At 39.6% G+C, this 23,243-nt stretch overlaps 4 protein-coding genes across 5 annotated transcripts in view; all 4 read right to left on the reverse strand.

Annotated features, from left to right (window-relative positions):
- rpz6 (rapunzel 6) lies at positions 1-3,552 on the reverse strand. 2 transcript variants are annotated; one of them, XM_079693914.1, is made up of 3 exons: positions 3,374-3,552; positions 1,552-2,048; positions 1-1,421 (listed from the first exon to the last, which is right to left on the reverse strand). In XM_079693914.1, the coding sequence occupies exons 2-3, from the start codon at positions 2,043-2,045 to the stop codon at positions 731-733; spliced, it is 1,185 nt and encodes a 394-aa protein (XP_079550040.1). In that variant the 5' UTR covers positions 2,046-2,048; positions 3,374-3,552; the 3' UTR covers positions 1-730. The 2 variants fall into 2 exon arrangements, with proteins under 2 accessions (XP_079550040.1, XP_079550039.1); XM_079693913.1 differs by lacking the exon at positions 3,374-3,552 and having other exon boundaries at positions 1,552-2,652.
- A 2,156-nt stretch (positions 3,553-5,708) lies between these two features.
- Positions 5,709-9,014, reverse strand: rpz (rapunzel). The gene is made up of 2 exons (XM_079693917.1): positions 8,927-9,014; positions 5,709-8,107 (listed from the first exon to the last, which is right to left on the reverse strand). The coding sequence occupies exon 2, from the start codon at positions 8,055-8,057 to the stop codon at positions 7,374-7,376; it is 684 nt and encodes a 227-aa protein (XP_079550043.1). The 5' UTR covers positions 8,058-8,107; positions 8,927-9,014; the 3' UTR covers positions 5,709-7,373.
- Positions 9,015-15,001: 5,987 nt separating this feature from the next.
- On the reverse strand, positions 15,002-19,060 carry LOC307046853 (uncharacterized protein). The gene is made up of 4 exons (XM_079693509.1): positions 18,464-19,060; positions 17,295-17,594; positions 16,678-16,768; positions 15,002-15,952 (listed from the first exon to the last, which is right to left on the reverse strand). The coding sequence occupies exons 1-4, from the start codon at positions 18,813-18,815 to the stop codon at positions 15,484-15,486; spliced, it is 1,212 nt and encodes a 403-aa protein (XP_079549635.1). The 5' UTR covers positions 18,816-19,060; the 3' UTR covers positions 15,002-15,483.
- Positions 19,061-20,452: 1,392 nt separating this feature from the next.
- Positions 20,453-23,243, reverse strand: part of LOC307045698 (cytokine receptor common subunit beta-like) — a 33,460-nt gene continuing 30,669 nt past the window's right edge. Inside the window, exon 13 of the mRNA XM_079691565.1 lies at positions 20,453-21,411. Within this exon, the coding sequence (XP_079547691.1) occupies positions 21,202-21,411 (210 nt within the window). The 3' untranslated portion in view covers positions 20,453-21,201. The remainder of the gene's footprint in view (positions 21,412-23,243) is intronic.

Here is a 23,243-nt window from a genome sequence, read left to right on the forward strand (position 1 = left end):
AGACACTCTCCATTATTATTTAAGTGGTTAGTGACTAATAATTTACAGATTGATACAAAGTAACACAGCTCAAACATGCAAGCAGTTCATATTCAAACAGCTACAATATAAAATAAATTAACATAAAATGTATTTATTTTAAATATCTACTGTATAAAGAGTTGACGCAACCCAAAAAGCTAATGAAATTGCTTTTGTGATTAAATGAAATTGTTTCTGATAGGGAACCAGTGCATGTTTTACCCAATTTAAAATCAACACACTGCATTGATCTGATGGGAATCATTCTTATGAGTGTTTGGAAACATAAGGATATGTGGTGCTCAAAATTCAGTCAACAGTCAGATACAACTGAATAAAGGGGAAATTATTGACATCTATAAAAGTTCCAAAGAGAAAGGTATGTATGTGTACACCTGGTCAATACAATTGTATTTATGACAGTATCAAGTAGGGGTGTCTTAATGCAATATACTGTATATGTATCGATAACTGTGATATTTCAAAAATTAAATATTGATATTCTGTTAACAATACACTTATAATACAGAATGTTGTGTATGTAAATACTCAAATCTTAAATGATTTTTAAGTTTGTCTCCCCGCTATACACACAAATAAGTTTAATTTAATTGGCAACATAATTGCTTTTCCCCCCAAACATATCTACCTATATATGTTTTGCCATAATAATCATCTGTATAACCATACATCTTTACACCTGTCTGCTTCACTCTGAGTGCACACACACTGCCACATTCTTGTGTCTCTCCCAGTAGTGACAGTCTTCCGGAAAGCTCCACGCAGCTGCAGACTCCTTGTGGCGACTGACGGCGTGAACAACAAACCCACACAGCTGCTTTTCCAACACCTCCACCACGGCCGGGGCGTTCCCCTTCTTCCCCTGGCCCTCCATCGCCTGCTGGATGCAGCCCTGAGGCACCGGCTGTGGTTTGGTGCTGTACGACACCACCAGGTTGATGTTGTTCACCTGCAGCACCTCGAACCAGTTCTTCCCCGCCACGTGGTGGAAATGCTCCCCTGCTCTCCAGTTCCGGTAGGTGCTTCCTGAGTGGTTGATGAGCCGCACCGACCAGCTAACCCAATCATACTTCTTCACCAAGAACTCCAGAAGCTGCTGAGTTGTATCTTGCAGATTATCGCCTTCCTTTTCTTGCAGGAGTTGTTTGGCATCTAGTTTTGCTTGCTCTGGGAAAGCAGCGATGCACGACTCGATGGTGGTCTTCATCTTGGACTCTACTTCTTCAATTTTGCTGCTCCACTCTTGGATTTTGTCATCTTCTTCATCTTGGCGCTGGGTTAAGGCACAGTGGCCCAGCAGAGCAATCAGGCCCAGACAGAAGAGCTCCTTCATCCGGACACAGAAATCTTCCAGGAGACGACGGTTCCTCGCTACATACCTGGAAAACAAAAGAACTATGTATGTCATATAGTGCTCCAACCAGAGAAACCTGCAGTGTTGTTGACAAAGACATAGGAGAACCAAAGAACTACAATTAATGAAAAACAGGATCAAATATAACAACGTACCTTTCCACTAACTCTAAAACGGACTCTCCAAAGCTGTTTGTCCCCATCAGAGCATCATACAGCACAAACAGGTTCTTCTCTCCTCCGGTTTTGACAAAGTGCTCCACAAACAGTCTGGTCTTCACCTCCCTGAACTGCGGTTTTGCCTCCAAGATGTCCATATACTTCCGAAACTGGTTCCTAATGTTCTCCTCCACAGAGAAGTACTGGGAATCCAGTCTCCCCTTCTTGATCTCGCAGTCGATGTCTTCCAGTTGTGTGGAGAGCACGTCAAGCTTGTTCCTCACCGCAAGGAACTGCTCCTTGACGTAGAAGACCTCTTTGCTGAGGACATTGTCTAAGGCCAGGCGGAGGACGGGAGCAGCGGCCTCACAGAGCGGGAAGAGCTCGCCCACAGCGCTGGCCAACACCTCGGACCCCTTCTCAAACATGTCCATCACCGCCTCGATGGCCTCCTTTTTCTGGGCTACAGCCCTCTCAAGTGGACTGCTCATGGTCTGAGACACAGAAGGAACAACATCTGGTGTCAAACATAGAAGAAGGATGTGATAACATTTGAGTCTTGTTCTGTTTATTCATGAATAAAAGACAGTTTTTTTTGTGAGCAGTTAAATGCAAGAAGTGTTTTCCCTTTAAAAACCTCAGATTGTTTTTTATCTAATAACTGCTACTGTAGCTGTACCTCTTCTAGCCTCTTTTTCACCAAAAGAAAGCAAAGTTCAAATATGATGGCCAAATAAACAACACTATAATTGTGTAACAGAGCAACTTACTAAAAGTAAATACCAAATAGAAGAGAAGTTAAATGATTTTCAAAGACTCTTGATCTCATTTTCCTCTGGAGATAATTTCCCTTAAAGCACACGGTAGTATGAAGAAGCTTTCCTCTTTATTACAAAAGTTATAAAATACATTGGTGAACAATTATTCCATTACTTCAGAGCTGAAATAATTAGTCAATTTGTCAACAGTGCTTGCTGCTCCTCTAATGAAAGGATTAACTGTTTTTCTTTGTCTTATTTGATGATCTTTGACTATTTTTGGACATTTCAAACAATTGGCAAATAACAATAAAATAGACATTAACGCAGCCATGGAATATGTTTACTCAAAGTTGTCAAAAATATCTGTTTTTGTTCCTTTGGGAGATAAATATGAAGGTGAATAATGTCTGCCTCAAATGGAGAAGATTTCAAGCATAAACATATCTTTGCCTTGACCCTGTCAGTTGTGACAAGGAGATTCATATTCTAAACCTCCCCACCCAGAAGATTGCAGGTAATGATGTCATATAAACAAAATGGGGGGCCTGGATCAGAAAATGACATACATGCCCTTGTCTGCGTGTGTCTCATTTCAGAGTAGAGCAAGGCCAAACCATAGTTTGAATCCCCTTTCATCCTCCATGCTACCTGACATCCATAAATGACCTCCTCTCTGTGCAGATGTTTGTCTGAGGATGAACTCCAGATGCTGCGTCACCCAACTCCTCAACAGATGATCATCAATTGCGTTCATTCGTTTAAAAACAACACCATATCTCTCTTATGTTATATTTAAGAGTAACAAATAACGACCACTGGAAATCCTTTAGTTGGTTAAAAAAAAGTGTGCATTACAAAGAAAATTGTAAAAAAGGTTTGTTATGTGTCCAAACGGCACCCTGTTTAACTGTCATGCGCACCCAAAGAAATGCGCAACTGCAGGTCTTTTTACGCACAAATCCCCTGAGCAGATCGGGCACACCTTAGAGCATATTTACCCCTTAGATGGAAGATAAGGACATTCATCACATTCCTATAATAAGAGCGTTGTTCTGTACCTGAACGAAACGGCTCTGCTGCTCCTTCACGCCTGATGAGCAACAACAGCTGCAAATAAGTCGGGTTTTTTTTCTTCAAGTCTGAAAAAATTCCCACGGTTCTCTCATCCACTGTGGAGCTGAATAGGGGTCCAAAAACAGGATCCAGAGAGGAAGACGAAATGCGCACTGAATATCTGCAAAGGAGAGAGAGAATGGAGAGAGAGAGAGGAGACGTTGAGAGAGAAAAGGAGAGAGAGAGACAGGCGCAAACTGCAAGAGGTGAAATATGTGGTCGGTTCCATTTTCCTCTCAGTCTCCATGTCAGCACGAAAGGAGGATCATGTCTCCTCTCAACATCAGAAATAAATATGTTTTGCTTTTCATCATTTCCAAAAAAATGTCGACGGATTTTGCCTAAGGTCTCTTGCGCTTTTGGTGCAAATGTCTCATTCCCATTATGTGCCTTAGCTGTTGTTCCATCCACGTAGAAAGGAGCCCAACTTGAGGTAAGACATCGAGAAACTATTGTTATTTTTGTCTTTTCAGTGTTAAAATACGGTGATTTGATGTATTTATTTGTTTTATCATTACAATGACTGCATCTAAAATAATACATGGATGTGCTCACAGAGCTGTGGCGTGAAATACAAGTTTGAATTCAGAATATGTTATATCATATTAATATAAATGTTAATGTGCAGGGATGTTTCAACCACACAGTGTTTATTTATAACTACAGATGTGTGCCACCTCTCCACCCAGATTTGGAATACAATACATATATTATGTCAGGGTCAATAATGTTCACTAATGTAATCGATCATGTTAAATTCAAATCGAAGTTAAAAACGATGTGAGCATTTGTATGTATTAGTCAAAGGACTTTATGAGGATTGGCCTACATAAAACCTCACATACCCTCATCTGCGCGCACACGACGCACCCTGTGAGAGCCTTATCTGAACCTCCCTTAAAAAGAAAAATCATTACGCAAATCGTTTCTCCTCCAAACCACGAGGAGACTCACGTCATCAATGATGGTGTCTTTTAGAATCATGCGCTACACTTTACTCTTGATTTTTTAAATAATAAACAATTGTTTTCTTCAAATAGAAATGGATTATCCGAAACGAGCTCGTGTCAGGGAGCGAAAACTGAGCTCCATCACATGGTAGACGACGTGCTCTGATGGCTTCAGAGACACTCATCACTCAGTCTGTGGGGCAGGTAAGCACCTTAAATCTTTGTTTCTCATTCATCTGCATTTCCAACGCCTGCAATGCACATTGTCTCGTTTCGGTTCCCCAACTCTAAGCTGTTAGTCAAACCTGTTCAGCTGGAAAAAGATGAGGGCCATTCCAGGGGCATTATCCTATAGGCCATGTATTACTTCACCTGAAGCAAAGGCTTAGTCCCCCCTTTGAGCCTCCTCATCAAATAGTTCTGATTGTATTATAGTGTGGACCTTAAGAAGGACGTAGGCTTTAATAGCTTGTCAGTTCTGAGACGCAGGTGTGATGCTTCAGTCTCTAGGGCCCTCGGGGAGTTCTGTGGAAACAGGTGTAATGGTGGAGCAAGCGAAGTACTCACGCCCTCTTGTGTGCACATCAGCAAACTGCACTTTAACCTCCCTTCTTAGACATCAGATTCAGAATACCTTTATTCGTCCAACAGAGGGGACATTTACAAGTAGAAATTGTATCTAAAATGATATACACTTAATATTAATGAAGGTTTCTGATTTTCCAGAAACCAACGACACTAGAATTTGGGCAAATAGTATAATATACAAGATCCTTAAAATGTTTACATTGAGAGGAAAACACGTTTCAATGAAAGCGAATTAAACTAAAACAAATTACCCCAAAAACCTAGTTTTGTAGGTTTATAACAATTGTTTGGCATTTAAATACAATATCCTCTATTTTAATTTCACTGTTTGGGTTTTCTCCATTATGTGTTTTCTTGTCAGTGGAGAGTACTATTTTAGATTAACGCTTTTTTAGTCGTAGAGGTTTATACTTGTTAGGGGGTGTGTACATTTCTGACGAAAAAAGGCAGATATTTAATGTTTATATTTCATTACATTTTCTATTAAAAAACGAGGAAATTCTGTACACAATAGCTATAAAATACTTTTTTTCCTACCCATACTTGTAACATATCTTTGGTCCTTTTTGATGTTTTTGAGCAATTCATTGGAATTACATTTAGTTAAATATACTATATGACTAAATACAAATGGCCATCCAAAAATGATGTATAATATTTGACTCTCAGCCGGCGTTTCAGTTAATCCCAGGATGGGATGGGGTTGAGGTCAGGTCTTAAATGATTGACAACTCCATATCAGTAATATTCACTCACTTTTATTTATAGTGGTACATATACAACCATCAAAGATTCATAACAAAAAAAAGGCAACATATTCACATGGCATTTCAAAAAAGCCTTGAGGTTCTCATAATATTCCTCCATATCGACAGCATTCTGACTGTGTTCACGTATAGCGTAAACTGAATCTGTTGTAACAATAAGAGAGTTGGCGCAAAGCCACAGAACGATAAACCACTTAGGTGTTATGTGTTGAGGGGATGAGAGTAAAAAGGACTAGAAATGTGTAAAGTATGAAAAACGTAGGGGAAGTAAGGACATGATGATCATCAGTTATTATGTTTCACATGTTTAGTTGACCCACCTGGTACTATTGATAACACCCGTTGCTAAAACAAACAAAGAAAATAGACAAACACTTACAAAAAGGACTTTAACCACGACTTTGACATTATGCACTGTAGTGTATAAACCATTCCGAACATAGTGTTGCACACTGATAGTTAAATGATTAAGATTAAAAAAAACTAAATAATACAAAACTTGCATATTTAGGCACGTTGGTCAGATGAGGAATTAAATAAAAGAAAATTACTTTTAACTTTTGTATAAAATATAAAATGCCTCAAATAATGGATATTCAATCTTATAGGGTCTATTCGGCTCTACAGCAAAAAATAACCAATTTATAATTGCATCTATATATTAAAACCCTACTTGGTGCACCTCTTGCACGTTATGGATAATTAAAGAGTGGAAGGATTCATCCAGTTATATTACACTTTCCTTAAATAGCACATTTAGAAAGTAAATGATCTGTTTATGAATATAAATCAATGACGGAGTGACGGCATGCATTGTGTGTAGAACTCGGCACATGTTTAGTTAATTAAATCATTTATAGTGCGTGATAATGATTATATGATTTCTTATCTGGTACATTCATAGCTCTGGAAACTTTGATATTTGTTCCATGTTTTGGTTTGTTTGCTCTTTCTGTTATAACTTGATTGATAGCTCAACCTGTTGAGTTGTTCGACATCTGCATAAAGATGATGTAGCCTTATAGCTTGGAGGATCTCACGAGGCCCTCTAGTGGAGTAACATTGCACTGAAGCTTGTTTCCTGTTCCTCTTTAAACTTGCATGGCCAGCTCGTTGTCAATGCCAACCAACTTGTAGTGTAATACAAAAGAAAGTGCATAATACGGGGGACGCTTTGCAATATCACAAACTGGATCTAAATACATTTATGTTAAAGACTGAGTTACAGATGTCTGTGATATCTTGCGTGATATAAAGCCTGTTATGTCACTACATTGCTTTCAGAGTAGATTTATGATTAATGATAATGCTCCCATGTCCTATTTGTCTTAGTGTTCTCAATCAATTCAAACCACTGTAGTGCTTTCTGAATTCATCACATCACTTTTTTATAGAGCAAATGTAGTGACATAATTTAGAGTTCTTTACCTTGGACAGAACATACATGCCTGTGGCTCAAAGAGCAACGTTTGGAGGAAAGAATGAGGCATGTTGCTGCTTTTTATCACTGGGCTATCAAGCAGTGAACAGAGATGTTATGAAAAGTGCTTACTGGGAGAGAAAAAGCTAAGAGGACGGAGTTACAGAGGGAATGTGGACATGCGAGTCCTGAATATGAAGGAAAAGCAGCTCCCTCTTCTTCATTTGCACCTGCGAAGCGCCTCCTGCATCTTTTCTTGCACGTGCTCCATCTTCTCGGCCCACTCCTCGGTCAGGCCCTCCTCGTCGTCTCCGATGACGGCGGCGTATCCCATGAGGGCGATGAGGCCGATGCAGAACAGATATGTGAGGCGTGTGCAGAGGCGCTCCATGGTGCGGCGGTCGCCCTGCGAGTGCTTCAGGTACACCTCCAGGATGGGTCTGCTGAAGAGCTTGGGTTTGCCCACCACGCCGTCGTACAGCGTGTGCAGGTTCTGGTCTCCCAGGTCATTGGAATAGCTGTCTTCGAAGTCGCCCTTCTTGCGTTCGCAGTGCTCCGGCCGCGCCTCCACCATCTCCATGAACTTCCTGAACTGGTTCTTCAGGTTCTCCTCCACGCGGCAGTACTGGCCGTCCAGCGTTTCTTTCTTGATCTGAACCAGCGTGTTGCGGTTCATCTGAGAGAGCTCGTCCAGCGCTCGGTTGACCGAGCCAAACTCACGCTTCAGGGTGCGGATGTCCTCGTCGTCGACGTGGTGCAGCACCACCCGGATCAGGGAACCTGCCACGCCAAAAATGGGGTTGACCACAGCTGCTGCTGAGGAGATGGTGGCCACACACTGGAGCACTTTGACCAGGCCCTGTTTCAGCTTAGCCCGGTCCTCAAGGATCTCCTCTTCCATCATGATGCTCCCGCGCTGCAGATGTTGAGGTCACTGCGTGCAGATGTGGATGTCTGTGGAGAATATGGGAGAAAAAACATCACAGTTTACTATTACTGATGGTTTTAGGATGCTACAGCCACAGTCATCAAAAGAAGGCTTTTTGTTGTTTATGGGACATAAAGCATCATATTTAAGAGCCATCCTATACATTTTTTACACGAGCTGTTAAGGCCCGTCCACACGGCAGCGTCGCATGCTTCAACGGAGACGCTTCCCATTCACTTTGAATGGGGTTACGTTTTGCCAAACTGCATTGTGGTTCCGTCGCGTTGCTCGCTTCAAAAGTTGAGAAAAGTTCAACTTTCCAAGCGTCGACGGAAGGGCCAGCCAATTAAATCATATGCCAGTACAAGCTCTAGCCAATCAAACCGCGTGCTTGTGTGTCCGGGGCGGGAGATTAATGTGATTGGTTGTTGGTCGCGCGACAGACACGCCCACCGGCAAGCTTCAATGCACGCCGGTGTGGACGTACTGTTTATCAGTTCTTTATTCAGTTGCTTTGTTATTAACTGTGGATTTTGTGTTTGAAGGAAGTTTGTCTTTTTTTGGGAGATAAGAATGTTTTGATCACAGTTTACAATAGTATTCTAATGATGATTCCAAATCCTTGACAATTGTATTTATCAGATTCATAGAAGAAAGCAAATTAACGCTTTATAATAATTAGTAACTGATTCTCCCAGTTCCTTTCAGACTGATATATTTTCATACTATTTAGACAGATGCATAGTTAATACGAATCTCACAGCAGTTTGACATGATATTCCACCATGGAAAACAAATGATATTGTAAAAAGTCTGATTTGTAACAGTTGAAGAGAGCATCTTACATCAGATTTCCTCTGCTCAGCTAGCACCGGATTCTGGTCCTGCAGTTGCTACAGTAAGAAGGGACACCGGTCCTTATGAGGGTGATTCCTGAAACAAAAGACAGACAAAGATTCACATGATTCAAATATACCCAACACATTGGATTTTGGCTCATTGTGTCTATGAAACCAGGAAGTGAACAGATTATTCTCCCTTGATGGTTGCAGCTTTCAGCAGTGAAGGAGTTAACAGCCTCTCCTGTGTGACGGAGCTTTATTCAGCACTCCAGCCTTTCAGCACCAGGCTGCTCTCTGTGTGTTCCTATGGGCTGAGCTGATAGCTCCTCAGCAGCAGGAGCGAGCTAAAGGAGTGACGGCATGTTAAGTTGCTAGCAGCAGCTAATGGGCGGGACAGAGAGCTGCAGCAGTACACTGGAGAAACAAATATGCTACAGCTGACTGAGCTGTAAGACTTGTTTATTACCTCACAATAGATACTGTACAGAAAAGGTACATGATTACAAGCAGGTTAAGAGGAGGGATTTGGATGTTTAAAGTCAACTGTATGTGAGCTGCTGAAGGCTACAAGAGGGAGCAGTACAATCTCTTGTTGACACTTGTGTTTGTAAAAACAGCATTATACAGGGCTATTTCACTACAAACACAAGCACAGTGACATCAGCTACTGAGGTAAATGTGGTTCATGGACTCAGAGCACTGAAAAAGAAAAGAGTGCTTGTGTGAAGCACTCTGTTATCTTACACTTCAGAAATGGCTCGGCTGTGTGCTCTGGTACTACAGACACATACCACTGTGAGATAACAAAATACTCACAAAGATACTAAAAACACAGAGGATGACCACAAGGCTGAGCATGTTCAAACATGACCAGAGACTGAAATGAGGAGACAGGTGTGAGTTTCTGTTTTGTTTTTACAGAATCTATTTTTAAAATACCCATGTCAACCAGAGAGGGCAGTCATTTACCTATAACGACCAAACAGCCATAATGTCCGCCCTCTGATTTCAGCACCATCACTGTGGACTGAAAGAAGTGACGCTCAGGAGCAGGATTTAACCCTTTAGATTCTGATTGACTCAAAATGTTGTGTTTAAATGCACAAATCCAACGAAAGAATAGGCATATGTTGGTCTTATTCAAACCCTGGGGTTGACTACACATAAGTAATGTTATAAAATGTTGTAAGATGCTTCTTAAAATAAAACTAGTGCTCAATATTGTCCTATCATAAACTCGGTCTCAGTATTTGTGCTAAAAGACATCTGCTCTGCCCATAATATGCCTTTTTGTTTTGCTTTTTCCCATAATGACTGCGGATAAAATGTGTTTGCTTCGTAATTGATAATTCAAAACCAAAAAATGATCAACAAATGTTTACTTCAATGGGTTTTACTTCTATTATGTGTCCTTGTTTTCACAGAGGATGCTTTCAAAACAGAAACCACTCCATGTCTCACCAGATGACGGCAGACTGCAGGAGGAGATGCAGGTAATGAAAGGGTTAATTACAGTTAATTTGACACATATACCCATTTAAAAATCTTATATTTAATGGTGATATTTTTTCACAGTACTGGTTATTATATTCGATACATCTATAAATCTATAAAAAGTTGAAGCTTTTGGTGACTTGGACAGCTTCCTGCAGCTTCATAATAATCTGCATTACAGAATTAACCCTTTGTGCAAAATAAATGATGTTTAAATGTAATCATCACCTTCAAAGACATGTCTTAACGAGTGAGCTTGATTCATTTGTGCCATTTTTTTTATTAATCTGAAGACAGTTAAGGATTCATGTTTAATCATATTGGTTTTGTAATTAAGTAAGATAATATTAATAAAGGCTAAATAACTAAATACATGTCTTCGTGGGTTAACCAATCACTGATCTGAAGCAACATGGCCTTTAGTGAATTCACTTTCACATCACACCCACATGCATTAGGAAAGTCTTGGCTCAAAATGTTGCATGATTTCAACATGTGTGTGTCTCTATGATTAAACCACCCATAAGAAAATATAAATGTACAGTTATATTGGGAGAAACATTTGACTTAGTGTAAATAAAACAGAGTCTGTCTAATCAGGAAGTGGCAGGCAGCTCTCACCTGCAGTGGAGTGGCCATCTTGAATGTTTTCTAAGATAGCAGCAATGCTAGGCTAATCCACATTTACACATTATATTCTTTTTAAATGATTCCCAAAGTGCGTATTTTATGTTTTCATGACTTATTTGAATGATTTCCTCACACTTCTTCATGTTAAATTACAGTTTGCTCTCTTTTTACAGATCACAGCCTGTTTGGCAGCTGGGACACTTTTACTAAGGAAGTGTACACCCTTGAGGCTGCTGCAGTTTAAACAATAACTATATTAATGAGACTAACATACAACAATGAAGTATCTTCCGGAGTTCTTCTGTTTCGTGAGTACTAAAACAAATAAAACAGCCTCTCTCCTAACAGCTCAGGCCCAGGCAGCTGCCTTCCTGCCCAGCTATGGCTCCCCCTAGCCGTGCCTCCATGTTTCCTTGTTAATGCACACCATAATGCCCTGACCCACCTTGATCTATTACACAGCAAATACACCAAAATATACCTGAAAACCTCACTTTCTTCGTCTAAATGTGTAGAATATAGCCTCCATCTGCCTCTAAGCCAACATTGAGCAGCATTGGTAACAGCAGAAGAGAGGATTTCTTACCTTTTGAGAGTGGCTATGGTTATACCTCCCTCTCCAAAGTCTCTACTTCGACAGCCTCCTTCTTCTTCCCAGCAATCCCTGCAAAAAAGGACACTTCCATGTAAGTTGAACATGTAGGGGTGATCAAATTGAACTTGACTAATTTGTAAGAGCCCAGAAAGACCTCAAAACCCAGGAATGGCCATTTTGGAACCAAATAGAAATATTCTCTATATTTAAATTTTAAAATCGCATATTAATGGAATTAAACAGCAAAACCCACTCCTCAAATACACCATGTACCACCCCTATGTTTTCCACTTATTATGGTCCATCCAGTAGTCATACAGTTGATACTGAAGGGCGATTGTTAGTTGGTGCGCAGCTGAACTCTCAGGCGCATTTTGCTGCCTGTTGTGCGTTTGCCAAGCCCCAGAGCGTCTTGTAGAGCCTAGAAATAGACCATTGGTTGTATTTATGAATCAATTGGACCCTTTTCTTGTTAACTGGACCAAAAAAACTGGAAGAAAAATATTTTCATGAGTGTAGAATCCAACCAGCCAAAGGGAGCTCTTTGAATCCAAATGGACTTCTCCAAAAGTGCACAGGTGCATCCAAAGGCACAGAGAGGCCTCCAAGGCTTCAGGAGGGGGAAAAAGTAAGCTTGCATTACTTAAAAGGTAATCATAACAACACTTTTCTTTAAATCTTACAAATTTTATGAAAAAATCGAGAGCTACACTCAAATATTTTGGAATTTAAAGTCAATTTTAGAGTAAAATGTACCAAATGGTGCAGCTTGCACTACAGACGGTAGAGTAAATACTTTAACGTGTTTAAAGATTTGAATTACTTAAATATATTTGTGTTAATACTGGCAGTACTATAACATATCCTCAACAGTTGTAATTATGTTCTATTGGACCAACAGAAGCAACCAAAGAGTCAAAACCTGAGCTACAAACGCACCCATTCAATGCGCCAAAGTAGTCTGGTCCTTTATCCAAACCTGAACAAGCAGTAGGCCTAGTTCAGTCCTGCAGCATAAAAATGGTAAAAGCTCCAGAAAATCCAGTGGATGCTTGTGTGGGGGATGACGATGACGACGACGGTTGAAGCTGTTTTACCCTAAATAAACCTCTATGCAAATTATGTTGGCAGCTGCCAGCAAAGCGTTAAAGGACAATCCTGTTCCCCTCAGAGCCTGTGATGTCTGTGATGTTTACGTCGTGTATTACAACAACACGTAGTAGCCACACATATGATGGGCGTCTGCCTCGTTGCGTGTCCAGACCTGATATGAGCCTCCAGGTTAAAGACCCCGTGTCCCCTCTATCTCTTTCCCTGTGAGATGCCAAGCCTAAGGCAACAGCAACACAACAGAAGCACTGTCCTCGCTATTTGTAGTGGAAGACAAAATAGAAATGAAAGGCGAGTGAATTCCGTTAGAAATGACAAAGACCTTATTATCTGCTCAGAAACGACCGTCCACAACTCATGCTCGGATGTATTCTTGGTAAAAAAAAAAAAAAAGACAGGCGCATGTGTAGCCCATCAGTCAATACTCCCACAGCCGGAGCTCCAGCCGGACGCGCGCCTGTCCTCATTGTGCTTTTTGCCGCAGCAGCTGTCAAACAGATCATATTTCAAACTGAAGTGCGATGAATAACCTACTCACAGATCCTATATGGTGCTGTAATAACCGCCCTTGTGCAACATCAGCTGTGAGTCGGTCGGCGGTCAAAATGCGTAATGTTCAGGTTGGACAAACAGCTTCTGTTGCAAGACGATCTGTCTTTTTTTTCCAGCTGGTGGCAGGAGGAGCGCTCTGTTGACATCAATAACGATCTCTGCAGGCAGTGAGTATACACATCACAGGAAAGAGGTGTGGGTACAAATACATCAAAATACTCCTATTAACGTTAATTATATTGAAGGCCTATTTGGGTAAAATATATAGCACTGAGCATACTGTATTGTTGTAATTGACATTACAAAAGCCTAATATTGTCTGATTTAATTAAATGTGTGATTTGTGTGAATTTTAAAATAAAAATTAATATATGGAAATACTGTTTGTCTTTATTGTGCGGAATTTCCAGAAAAAGATACAGAGAAAGCTTTATTTAAAGTGGACCTATCATGCTATATTTGAATAATATAGTGTAGGACCATACCTATATAAGGTATATTTATACGTTTTATTTTTCAAAATACCAAACAGATCATGCATTTTGTCCATTCCTCATTTCGCTCAATTTAACACTGCCTTTGCATGGGCTGATTCTGTGAGAACAGCACTATCTAGTGGCCTGAAATATGTACTCCAGCGTCTCCATCGCTTTCGAACGGCAATGTCCGTGGCTTTCTCCTCCTGATTGGTGGAGTTGACCCAATAGCCGTAGCGCCACTTTTGTGACGTCATAGAAGTGTTCAAATCTGGATCAGTCTGTATCAGATCCGTTGCAGCCCCTTTTTAAGAGATTTGGGTATGGAGGAAAATAGAGAGGGTTGTGTTTTCTGACACTTGGTGAGTTCCCTGGAACACCGGGGACACACATTCATGTATAAAAGACGTACAAAAGTGCATTTTGCATGATAGGTCCCCTTCAATCAGGGATCATTTTGCTTATTTTTTATCTGAAGTGGCCATGTTGCCACAGAAGCTGTTACATTAGTACATTAGTTTTAGAGGGCCTCAGAATGTATGTATTCAATCATATGATAGTAACAAAAAGTAATGGTATGATATGTTAAAAGTATAGTATATTTCTTCTGATATTATCGACATAGGCTACTATGATGTTTTTCTTTTTAAATATATATTCCACATATACGTTTTTTCAGATTTTTTCAACATACTATACTAAGACTTTTTTTCCGGCAATTTAAGCTGTTTTTTTGTCATTTATTCTACATATACCATAATTTATTTTTGTTTAAATTATTAGACACATATACTATATACGTTTTTTTTTTTTTAAGTTGTGACATACTATACTTTGGCCTTTTCATTATGTTTTGACTAATCTATAACTTAATTCAATATGCTATATTACTTTTCTCACATTTTCTGACATGCTTTCCTTTTATAATTTTCTCATATTTCTGTGCCACTATCCTATGACATCCTGTAGCCTACTACTTTCTTTCCTCTCTTTCGACACTATACTCGGTCGTTTTATCTGATAATTCACTTATTTATTACAAACATCCTAAAAAAGCCAGTGAAGTATGTCCTCATTAGACAAAGTAATTTTCAATGTCTTTAGAAATGTCAAAGTATTGTACAGCATGCCATTAAAAGACTATCGAACAATTGCATTTAAATTATCTTTGTCATTTAACATGTTTTTTTTTTAAAAAGCAAAAAAACTAGTCTTCCAGTATTTGTTATTTTTTATTTACACAGAAATGTTAAGCACATAATTTGAGCACTACCTTAATTGTAGTTACATATGTTTGACTCCAGGGGCGCTATATTAATGCAGATGCTGTTACATGAGTACTACTTATAAAAAGCTTTACATCGCCCCAGAATATATTCATTTAAATCACTTGCAGTCATACTTTCCCACGGGCATGCAATGCAGCATACTAAAGCATGTTATAATGAAGAAAATAATAAAAGGGTGATCAATTTGAATCAAAGTGACATAAATGCACTGTTGATTTTAGGGTGAGTGCCAGAATTCAACTATGAAGAAAAACACAAATTAATGATTTCAAACATTAGGGTGCATACTATTTGAATCATATCAGAAGACCTGAGACCAATATCAACATCAGTACAAACTGTCAAAAATAGTATTTTTAATTTACAATATCAATATTTAGATCATAGAAAAGGTATCAACAGCTTCACTGTCTCTCAGCTGCACATGATACCTCCACTGTTAGAGTGGGACTCTCCCCTGCTGGTTCCCAGTGTTTCTCTGGACGGCTCCATGTTCTGGAGTTGAGGGTACTGTGTGGGCTCCGTCTGGTGGTCAGCATTTTTTCGGGCATAGTACCTCCTGGACGCGGCGCTCCATGCCTCCCTCTGCAGCGACTGAGACTCTTCAGTCTGCGACCTCCTTCCCTCATCGACAAAAGAGATCGGCTGGGAAAACCGGTTATCGGTAATGTGGGCGAAGGGGCCAGACCTTTGGGGGAAAGGGGCTGACCGTGAAGGGAGGAAGTTGGGCCGTGGGGGGAAGGGGCCCGAGCGTGAGGGGTTTGCCTGCTGGCGGGCTACTTTTCGGGCATAGTAGCGTTTGGAAGCTGCTCTCCAGGCGGCCCTCTTCAGTCTCTGAGCCTCCTCCTCCCGCTCAGATGTCGGCACGCCCTGATTTCTGTTCCTGAGGAGGTCAGAAAGGATCACCCAGATTAATTGTTTTAACCCTTATCCAGCCTGTTATGTGACATAACATATAATGTCATCATTTCTTTATTTTAATGTTACAATCTCAAGGCTACCGACTGCATTGCATTCTGACTAATTGAGGCTATGTTTTAATAATAGTTAAAAGATTAGCCGAATATCCAATTAGTGGATCAAGAGAAAACAAATCAATAACTGCAACAATGGAGTCATCATTTAAGTTATTAATCAAGTAGAGTAAAAAAAGTAATATGTAAGGATTTTTTAAATGTTATAACTTTGGGTTCTGTAATAAATAAACATTCATGGTAAACCTCTTCTCATGTTTACAGTCTACTATTGAACTGTCCTATCTAATAGAGGCAACAATGCCCAATACATATACATTACATATGGATACATTGAAATAAGAGAAATAAAAAAGGAATTTGAAAAGTGTCTTTCAAATTGAGATGGGAAAGTGTTGGTATAAATTATTCATGAAATATCAGTATTGAAAATAGTCCTCAGGTGCCACAGTTGAACATGCTGATTTAAAAAAGTAAAACTATGAACTATTAAAAACAGAAGTATACAGAATATAGTTGAAATAATTATCCAAAGGAAGATAAATGCAGGGACTTGGGGTTGACTTCTAGGTACAAATCTAAATTAGTTAAATTGTCTTGCATTCATTTGGCTAATCTGAATTAATTAACTCACCTGAGGTCTTCTTCGTGAGGGTTGTAATGTCCTCCTGGATCTGCATGAGGTCTCTCCCCAAACGTTCTTCTTTCTGTGTTCTCCATTTTGTCTTAAGGGATCAGAAGGAATAAACAATGTCTCAGTCATACAACGCCACAGACAATGACAGATTTAGACAAGCTTTGTCTTTACAAGGCTGATACACAGAGCTGGGTCTTATTTGAAAATAATTCATAACTTTGCATAATCTCAAAGAAATACAGATTTTAAAAAGCCACTTTGTTAAACATATTTTTAGTTTTTTTACAATAAGCCAACATTCTTGAATGCAATAGTGAGGAGTCTTGACTCAGCCATAAAAGTGCTATCCCTATTTAATAACAATGTAATAGTTTAAATTAAGCTACAGTCAGGACCTTTATATATACAGTCTATGGTCAGGACATATCTGACGAGAGTCATGTATTATTTCAAGTAATCAAGTATTTTTATGCCAATACTTGATTATTTTGAAGTCTGACGCCCAGTTACAAAACGTGGCATTGGTGCAACATAAAACAAGCATGAATTGAGAGTTAATTTGGTTTATGTAACGTTGTAAATATTCATGTTGAATAGGATAAAAGGTATTTTACCTTTTTCAGTTGGGCTCTCATTGTCGTGACACTGACTGCCTGTGTTCTCCTGATGCTCCTCGAATCTCTCGTCACTAATTTCCCAGTTTATTAAAACTGTGTCGATATCACACGGCTCCTCTTTGATGACGAGGCTGCTGGGAGATGTAGGCAGATTCCTGGTTTCGTCAAACACACCTGAAGTCTCTGAGGAGTGGGATGTGCAGGACTGGTCCAGACCCACTCTGCTGGGGGAAGATGGAAGAGCCGACTCGTGGCTTTGGGAGGACACGTGTGAGGGGGGTCTGGCAAAAAGACCCACTGTGAAGAAAAACAGCCATATTGTTTATATTTGAAAATATGATCTGGAGCTTTTCACAGTTCTCAGACAAGGCAGGTGTCAAGCCCAGTCTGTAAATAAGATAGGGGTAGCACCTCTAAACTTTCCACAAACGGGAGAACTAAGGTTGGATAAAGTAAAAAACGTGAATTAAATATTATAAAAAACATCTAAAGACTGCCCTGAAGTTTAGGTCGCCTTCCTCTTACTGAGTTTACCTCACATAATTCTCAAAAAAATAAATAAAAGCCTATTTCTATTTTATTTTATTCAGCAGTTTTTTTTCAAAAGTCCCATTTCTTTCAAAAATGTCCACGTCATGTGACAGTGAGTCCAAGTGCAACCTGATCCATAGTGATTGTATGTTGAATATTCATACTAAAACGGTACAGTAGTTATTATTATTTTAACCATGAATCTAAGACATACAACAGCAAAGTATGGTGGCTCTGAAGGTCAAAACACAACACACGCTTACTTTTACTCCAATACATTTGGTTTAATAATGTGGAATATAAACACATTAGACTTTAGTGACACTTGGAGTATCATTCACAATTTTCTCTGCAGCACACAAAGTAATTAAAACTAGCTGCACCTTAACCAGCTTGGATGACAATTTAATGGATCAATAATTATAATCAAAACACAATATATTACTCCAAAATGAACCTATCTGCATAATAAGGGCTTTTGTATATTTACTCGAGTAACCTTTTGATTGCAGGACTTTTATACCTGTCACAGTCAGAGTATTCCTACATTTAGGTGCTTCTACTTTGACAAGATCTGTACTTCTCCCCCCTCTGGTGTTGCTCTAAAACTCGAATATGAACTTGTGTTTACTTACATATGTCACACTCCTGCTGCTCTGCTCGCCTCTGAGGGTGGCTGCAGCTCTGTGGTTCACCGGAGGTCTGAGATCCGAGGAGGCTGTGCTCTTTTCCAAACCCCCCGCAGACGCATCCGGGTGTTTGAAGCCCCTGCAGCTCCTGCTCAACCTCCGTCAGCCTGCCCTGAAGCCGCTCGATCTGTTTGTCCCTGTCGGCCACCGTCCGCTGGTACTCCCGAGACCTGGCGCTGTTGACACCGTACAGCACGTTTATTATCGAGTCCACTGCCAGCCTGATGGCGTTTTCCACCACAAGAGCTTCCTCATCGTGCATGTGTGGGTGCATAGTCTTGTTTTTGACCAAATTCATCTTCACTATCAGGTTAGCAAACTGTTAGGAGAGCGTCAAAGAGGATCAGACGCTGAGCTCGATGAGAGTGCACAAACGTTGCTTAAAGGTAATAAAGTCCCATTAAAAACTAGATTTAAAGGCTTTCCCGTGGTGTAAACAAGCGTCAACACTACAGAAGTGTCTTTAGCTAACGTTGAATCAGCAACACTAGCAGGTTTGCTTCCTGTGTCATGTTCTTCTTCGGCACATCGCAGTCTCACACAGCGCCCCCTGGTGGGTCGTATGACTGCTCATACTGGTATTATAGAGCCTTATTAGTGATTGTATGGACATAAACAATATTGGTATTAATCTATGGTATTAATTGATAATGTAATCATTGTTTAAAATAAGGGTACAACCTCCCATGTGTTTTGCATCACATGCTCCAAACAATCAACATAATAACTCAGAAGTGTAAGGTCACCCCCCAGCAATCATCAAAAAGACATGATTCAAGCACCTCCAGAAATACTGATTGAAATTATTATTTATTGATCTCGTTGAGAAATGTATTGATCTCCTTGGGAAATTGTATATCCTGAGCATCTTCAAAACAGTACTTTCCTCTCAAAATACATTTGTAGTTTATTCTCATCCTTTATCTTCTTTAATAAGTGAAGATTAAGTAAAATCACAGGCAAATAAAACTTTTTTTTGTGTGTTTAAAGTCAGCCGTTCAAACCACGCTCATTCAGGTCATTACATGCGGTCAGTGTTGCTAATGTGTCAAGTGTAACATATGTAAGTAAGCCAAAGCAGAGGGAGTGTATACAACAATACAATCCAACTGGTTCATCTATGATGCAGGAAATTCAAACCATAAAACACACACATACTTGCAAAATAAAAAGTGCTATCTGGGACAGGTCAAACGTGTGTATGCGGGTACACAAGCATCAAGACTGATTTCTTTTCCTGCAATGCAATATAAAGCCATTATAGTCAGACACATTTGGATGAACCAACTGACAGGAGCATTTTGTATTTTTAACTCTCATCTTCTTGCAGGGAATCAACAATTTGCTGCTTCATCTGGATACTAAAACAGGAGCAAAGCCTTCTGCTGTTTTGTTGAGAATGCAGTAATCATTACAGTAACACGGTGGACTGTTTGGTAAACTGCACTCTGGGCTCTGGGTCGGATCCTCACAGCCAGAGTCTGCACAGCTGATGTTTAGGAAATCTTCAGGTGGAGAGGAGGCAACTTCTTTCTCTCCAACGCCGACCCCCCACACAGAGGAAGGGAGCTGGGTGTAAGACGTGTCTCCTGGATAGATCATGGAGGGGAAGCCTCATCCACACCTGTGTAGGAGTCGGGAGGGCTGATAATTTATTCCGGCAAATGACTCAGACCTACTAATTGACCTAACAGAAGTTATTGAGTCTATGTAAGTTTACTGCTTGGCTCAGATCCACCAACGTCAGCAAGATCTCACCTCTATTAACTCCTGAAGAACCAGGTTCAATTAACTGCTGTTTCAATTCAGACGACCCGCTAAATCTGCTTGAGCGATCCCGAAGGATTTTGATATCAGTAATGAGGTGTGGCCCTACCTAAGTGTGAGTTTGGCAGTGTGCAATCTTACATTTTAAGCAGGAGAGGAGAGCGCAGATGTATTTTAAGTTGTCCCAATCCAAAAGGTGGGATCAGTTTATTTGAAGAAAAATTGGTCCACACTTATTCAGGGTTTCTACCTTCTCTCGTTACAACATGACAATCCTACAAAACATATCATGCTGTGGTCATGTTCTAATATGCAACCCTAATTCACAGTTTTATATTTATTACAGTATATTGTAACTTCAACTGCCCAATTCCGTTGTAATATTTAAATCTACCGATAGAATTTAGAGGCATCTCCTCATATCTCCGGTGGTCTCTCTGCCAGTGTCTTTATGCTCAAAAACAGGACAGAAAAAGCTAAATAAACCTCCTCCATACCCATATTTGTGGAAACTGGGCATGGCCTCTGATGTACAGGACTGGACAGGACCAGACATATTCTATGGCTATGGCATAAGACACACCTTCCCATGTTTGTGTAAAAAGGTCATGACCTCTAGTGTGCAGGACTGGAAAATATTATTCTCGGCTATGACATAACCACCTTTTTGGGGCCTCAGTCTATTTCTCCTTAAGTCAGGAGCCCCCCTCCCTGTGTACTGCTGTGAGGGAAGAGGGAAGAAACTGTCTCTCTTCTCTTATCAGTGACACCCATACACCATAATAAGCCTCAATCTCAATTAAGTAAACCACTTGTGTTTTGTTTATACTGTAAATATAGAAAATCATAAAATATGAAGCATTTTCATTGTGGGTTATACAAGAATATATGTGATTATATTAACTTTAGTTTTATATTCAACCTAATATGGAGACCTCAACACCGGGTAAACCAAAATAGGAGCTATGACCCTGAGTGAAGGTCAGATGGACTGTAGGGTTGTGGTACTCCACGTTCTCTTCTGGCTCCTTTGTAATGGGTTTCGGCGCAACAATCACATCATCGGTTGTCAAGATCTCCTCAGTTTTGTATGCTAACACATACTTGCCTTTAGGTGAAAGCCATTCCTAAAAAATCAGAACCATGGAGATACATTAGGCGTGATAAAGTCATTTTCACTGAAACATGTAGTAAACGTACAGCTAATGTTAAAATTAATCACAATTATATATTCATAATTAATACATTGGATCAATTGAGTTGATATTTTTTAGCAATGTTGTCTGTTGGTCAGTAAACGACTAAAATATCTCAGCATGTGCCAGTGCTTTGATATTTGGTTCAAATATTCATGGTGGACTAAAGGTAATCCCTAATGATCCCCTGACTTTTCATCCAGGTCAAAATCTTATTTATTTAATCCACAACTTGCGTGTATGTTGAAAGACAAAGAAAATCAATGGCATTCCTTTGACATTGTGTTTAGTGTTAGCAAGTAAACACAAAAAACTAAGATGATCATGTTGAATAGTGAAACTGCCAATCATCTGCATGTTAGCATTTTCATTCTGAGCAGGGAAGTGTAACACTGTAATGCATTTAGCAGAAAGCACTGCGGTGTCTAAGTACAGCCTCACAGAGACACTAACTTCCCTATTCCCATAAAGATTATTACACACACTCTTTTAGTAAACTGGATTTCCCTTGAAAATGTTGTTAACTAACACAGCAGTTGAGTAGTAAGGAAATTGCAAAATGTAAAACTTATGTCTTGTTATTTCTTATATACTTTGCATCATTTTGTTTCCAAGTATTTCAGACCATTGTATAGCAAGGGTAATTCCAATGTGGTAAAGTTGAAATTGAATTAAACATTGTGTTAACAACAGACATCTGGACTACATTTCCTACCTAAAGTAGAGACTGTTGTTAAGATTAAGATTAAAACTTAGTAATATAATTAGTAAGTCATACTACAGAGATGACTGTTAGTCTATAAGGGGGCTGGTGAATTTTTTTGCATTATTCTACAAAGCTATTGATACAGATCTTTGAGACTCAGACTCAAGTTATTCATAAAATATACACATAGCGCAATACAGCCAAGAGCAGACTTAACATGTACAATATATCTGAATATCAGTGACAGTCAGTGCTGCAAAACCTTTTGGATACTGAAAGAGTGTCATGTCACCTTCTTCTGCTTCAGTTTTCCAGCATGTCGATGGACTCCATTTACTCCAAATTCCATCATATTCAGCATGATTAGTTTGAGATCTCACTTTCATGCAATATGTAGCATCTGGTTTGAGTTCACCTCACCTTGGAATCGGTTCATACATCTTTTGTGAAGTAGCTTTAAGGGTCTGGGGAAGGGTTAAAACAATAAAACCAATTTATCATTTTTAGATATATCACACAGTATAGCAAAACATGTTGTCAAAGTATTATTTATGATACTGGTCTTACCTTGCTCTCAGTGCTTTGAGACCTCCTGAAGTAAGAGTTCAAAGTCAAGGACAGTATTGAGGTACAGGTGATCTTCGTACCCACTTATCCAGGTGATGTTGAAAGTCTCTGGTGTTTCTTGGACCTCAGGTTTATCCGGTGGTTTCAGCTGAACGGATTACAAACACATTTATAAAAACATAAACCATGTGAATCCTCCCAATATATACAACCCATTTTGTAAAACAGCTATTTCCTATTATTTGATGTTGGTATCTCTCCCTAATATAAGTAATGTACTGTAAAATATCCTAGTTTCTTGATGTTCTGTAATGTTCGAATATCACGCAGGCATGTTTGAAAAAAGACATCAACACACATATGGGTCACTCTAGCATCAGTTATAAGTTACAATAAACTCATACTTACTGTTATCTGATGGATGAAAGTCCTGTGTTACAGCATGACAACCAGATTCATGACAAAGAGCTATGTCATAAGAATAATCACC

This window comes from Notothenia rossii (genome assembly GCF_949606895.1).
Source record: "Notothenia rossii genome assembly, chromosome: 7".
Lineage (NCBI taxonomy): Eukaryota > Metazoa > Chordata > Actinopteri > Perciformes > Nototheniidae > Notothenia > Notothenia rossii.

Bases quoted from the DNA above. Each gene is read 5' to 3' on its own strand.
- LOC307046853 (XM_079693509.1), bottom strand. From the start codon at position 18,815: ATGAATTTGGTCAAAAACAAGACTATGCACCCACACATGCACGATGAG. The intron at 17,595-18,463 runs GTAAGTAAACAC...TTTTCTTCACAG, and splicing joins GCAGCAGGAGTGTGACATAT to TGGGTCTTTTTGCCAGACCC. The intron at 16,769-17,294 runs GTAAAATACCTT...TGATCCCTTAAG, and splicing joins TGAGAGCCCAACTGAAAAAG to ACAAAATGGAGAACACAGAA.
- rpz (XM_079693917.1), bottom strand. From the start codon at position 8,057: ATGATGGAAGAGGAGATCCTTGAGGACCGGGCTAAGCTGAAACAGGGC.
- rpz6 (XM_079693914.1), bottom strand. From the start codon at position 2,045: ATGAGCAGTCCACTTGAGAGGGCTGTAGCCCAGAAAAAGGAGGCCATC. The intron at 1,422-1,551 runs GTACGTTGTTAT...TTTGTTTTCCAG, and splicing joins GTTTTAGAGTTAGTGGAAAG to GTATGTAGCGAGGAACCGTC.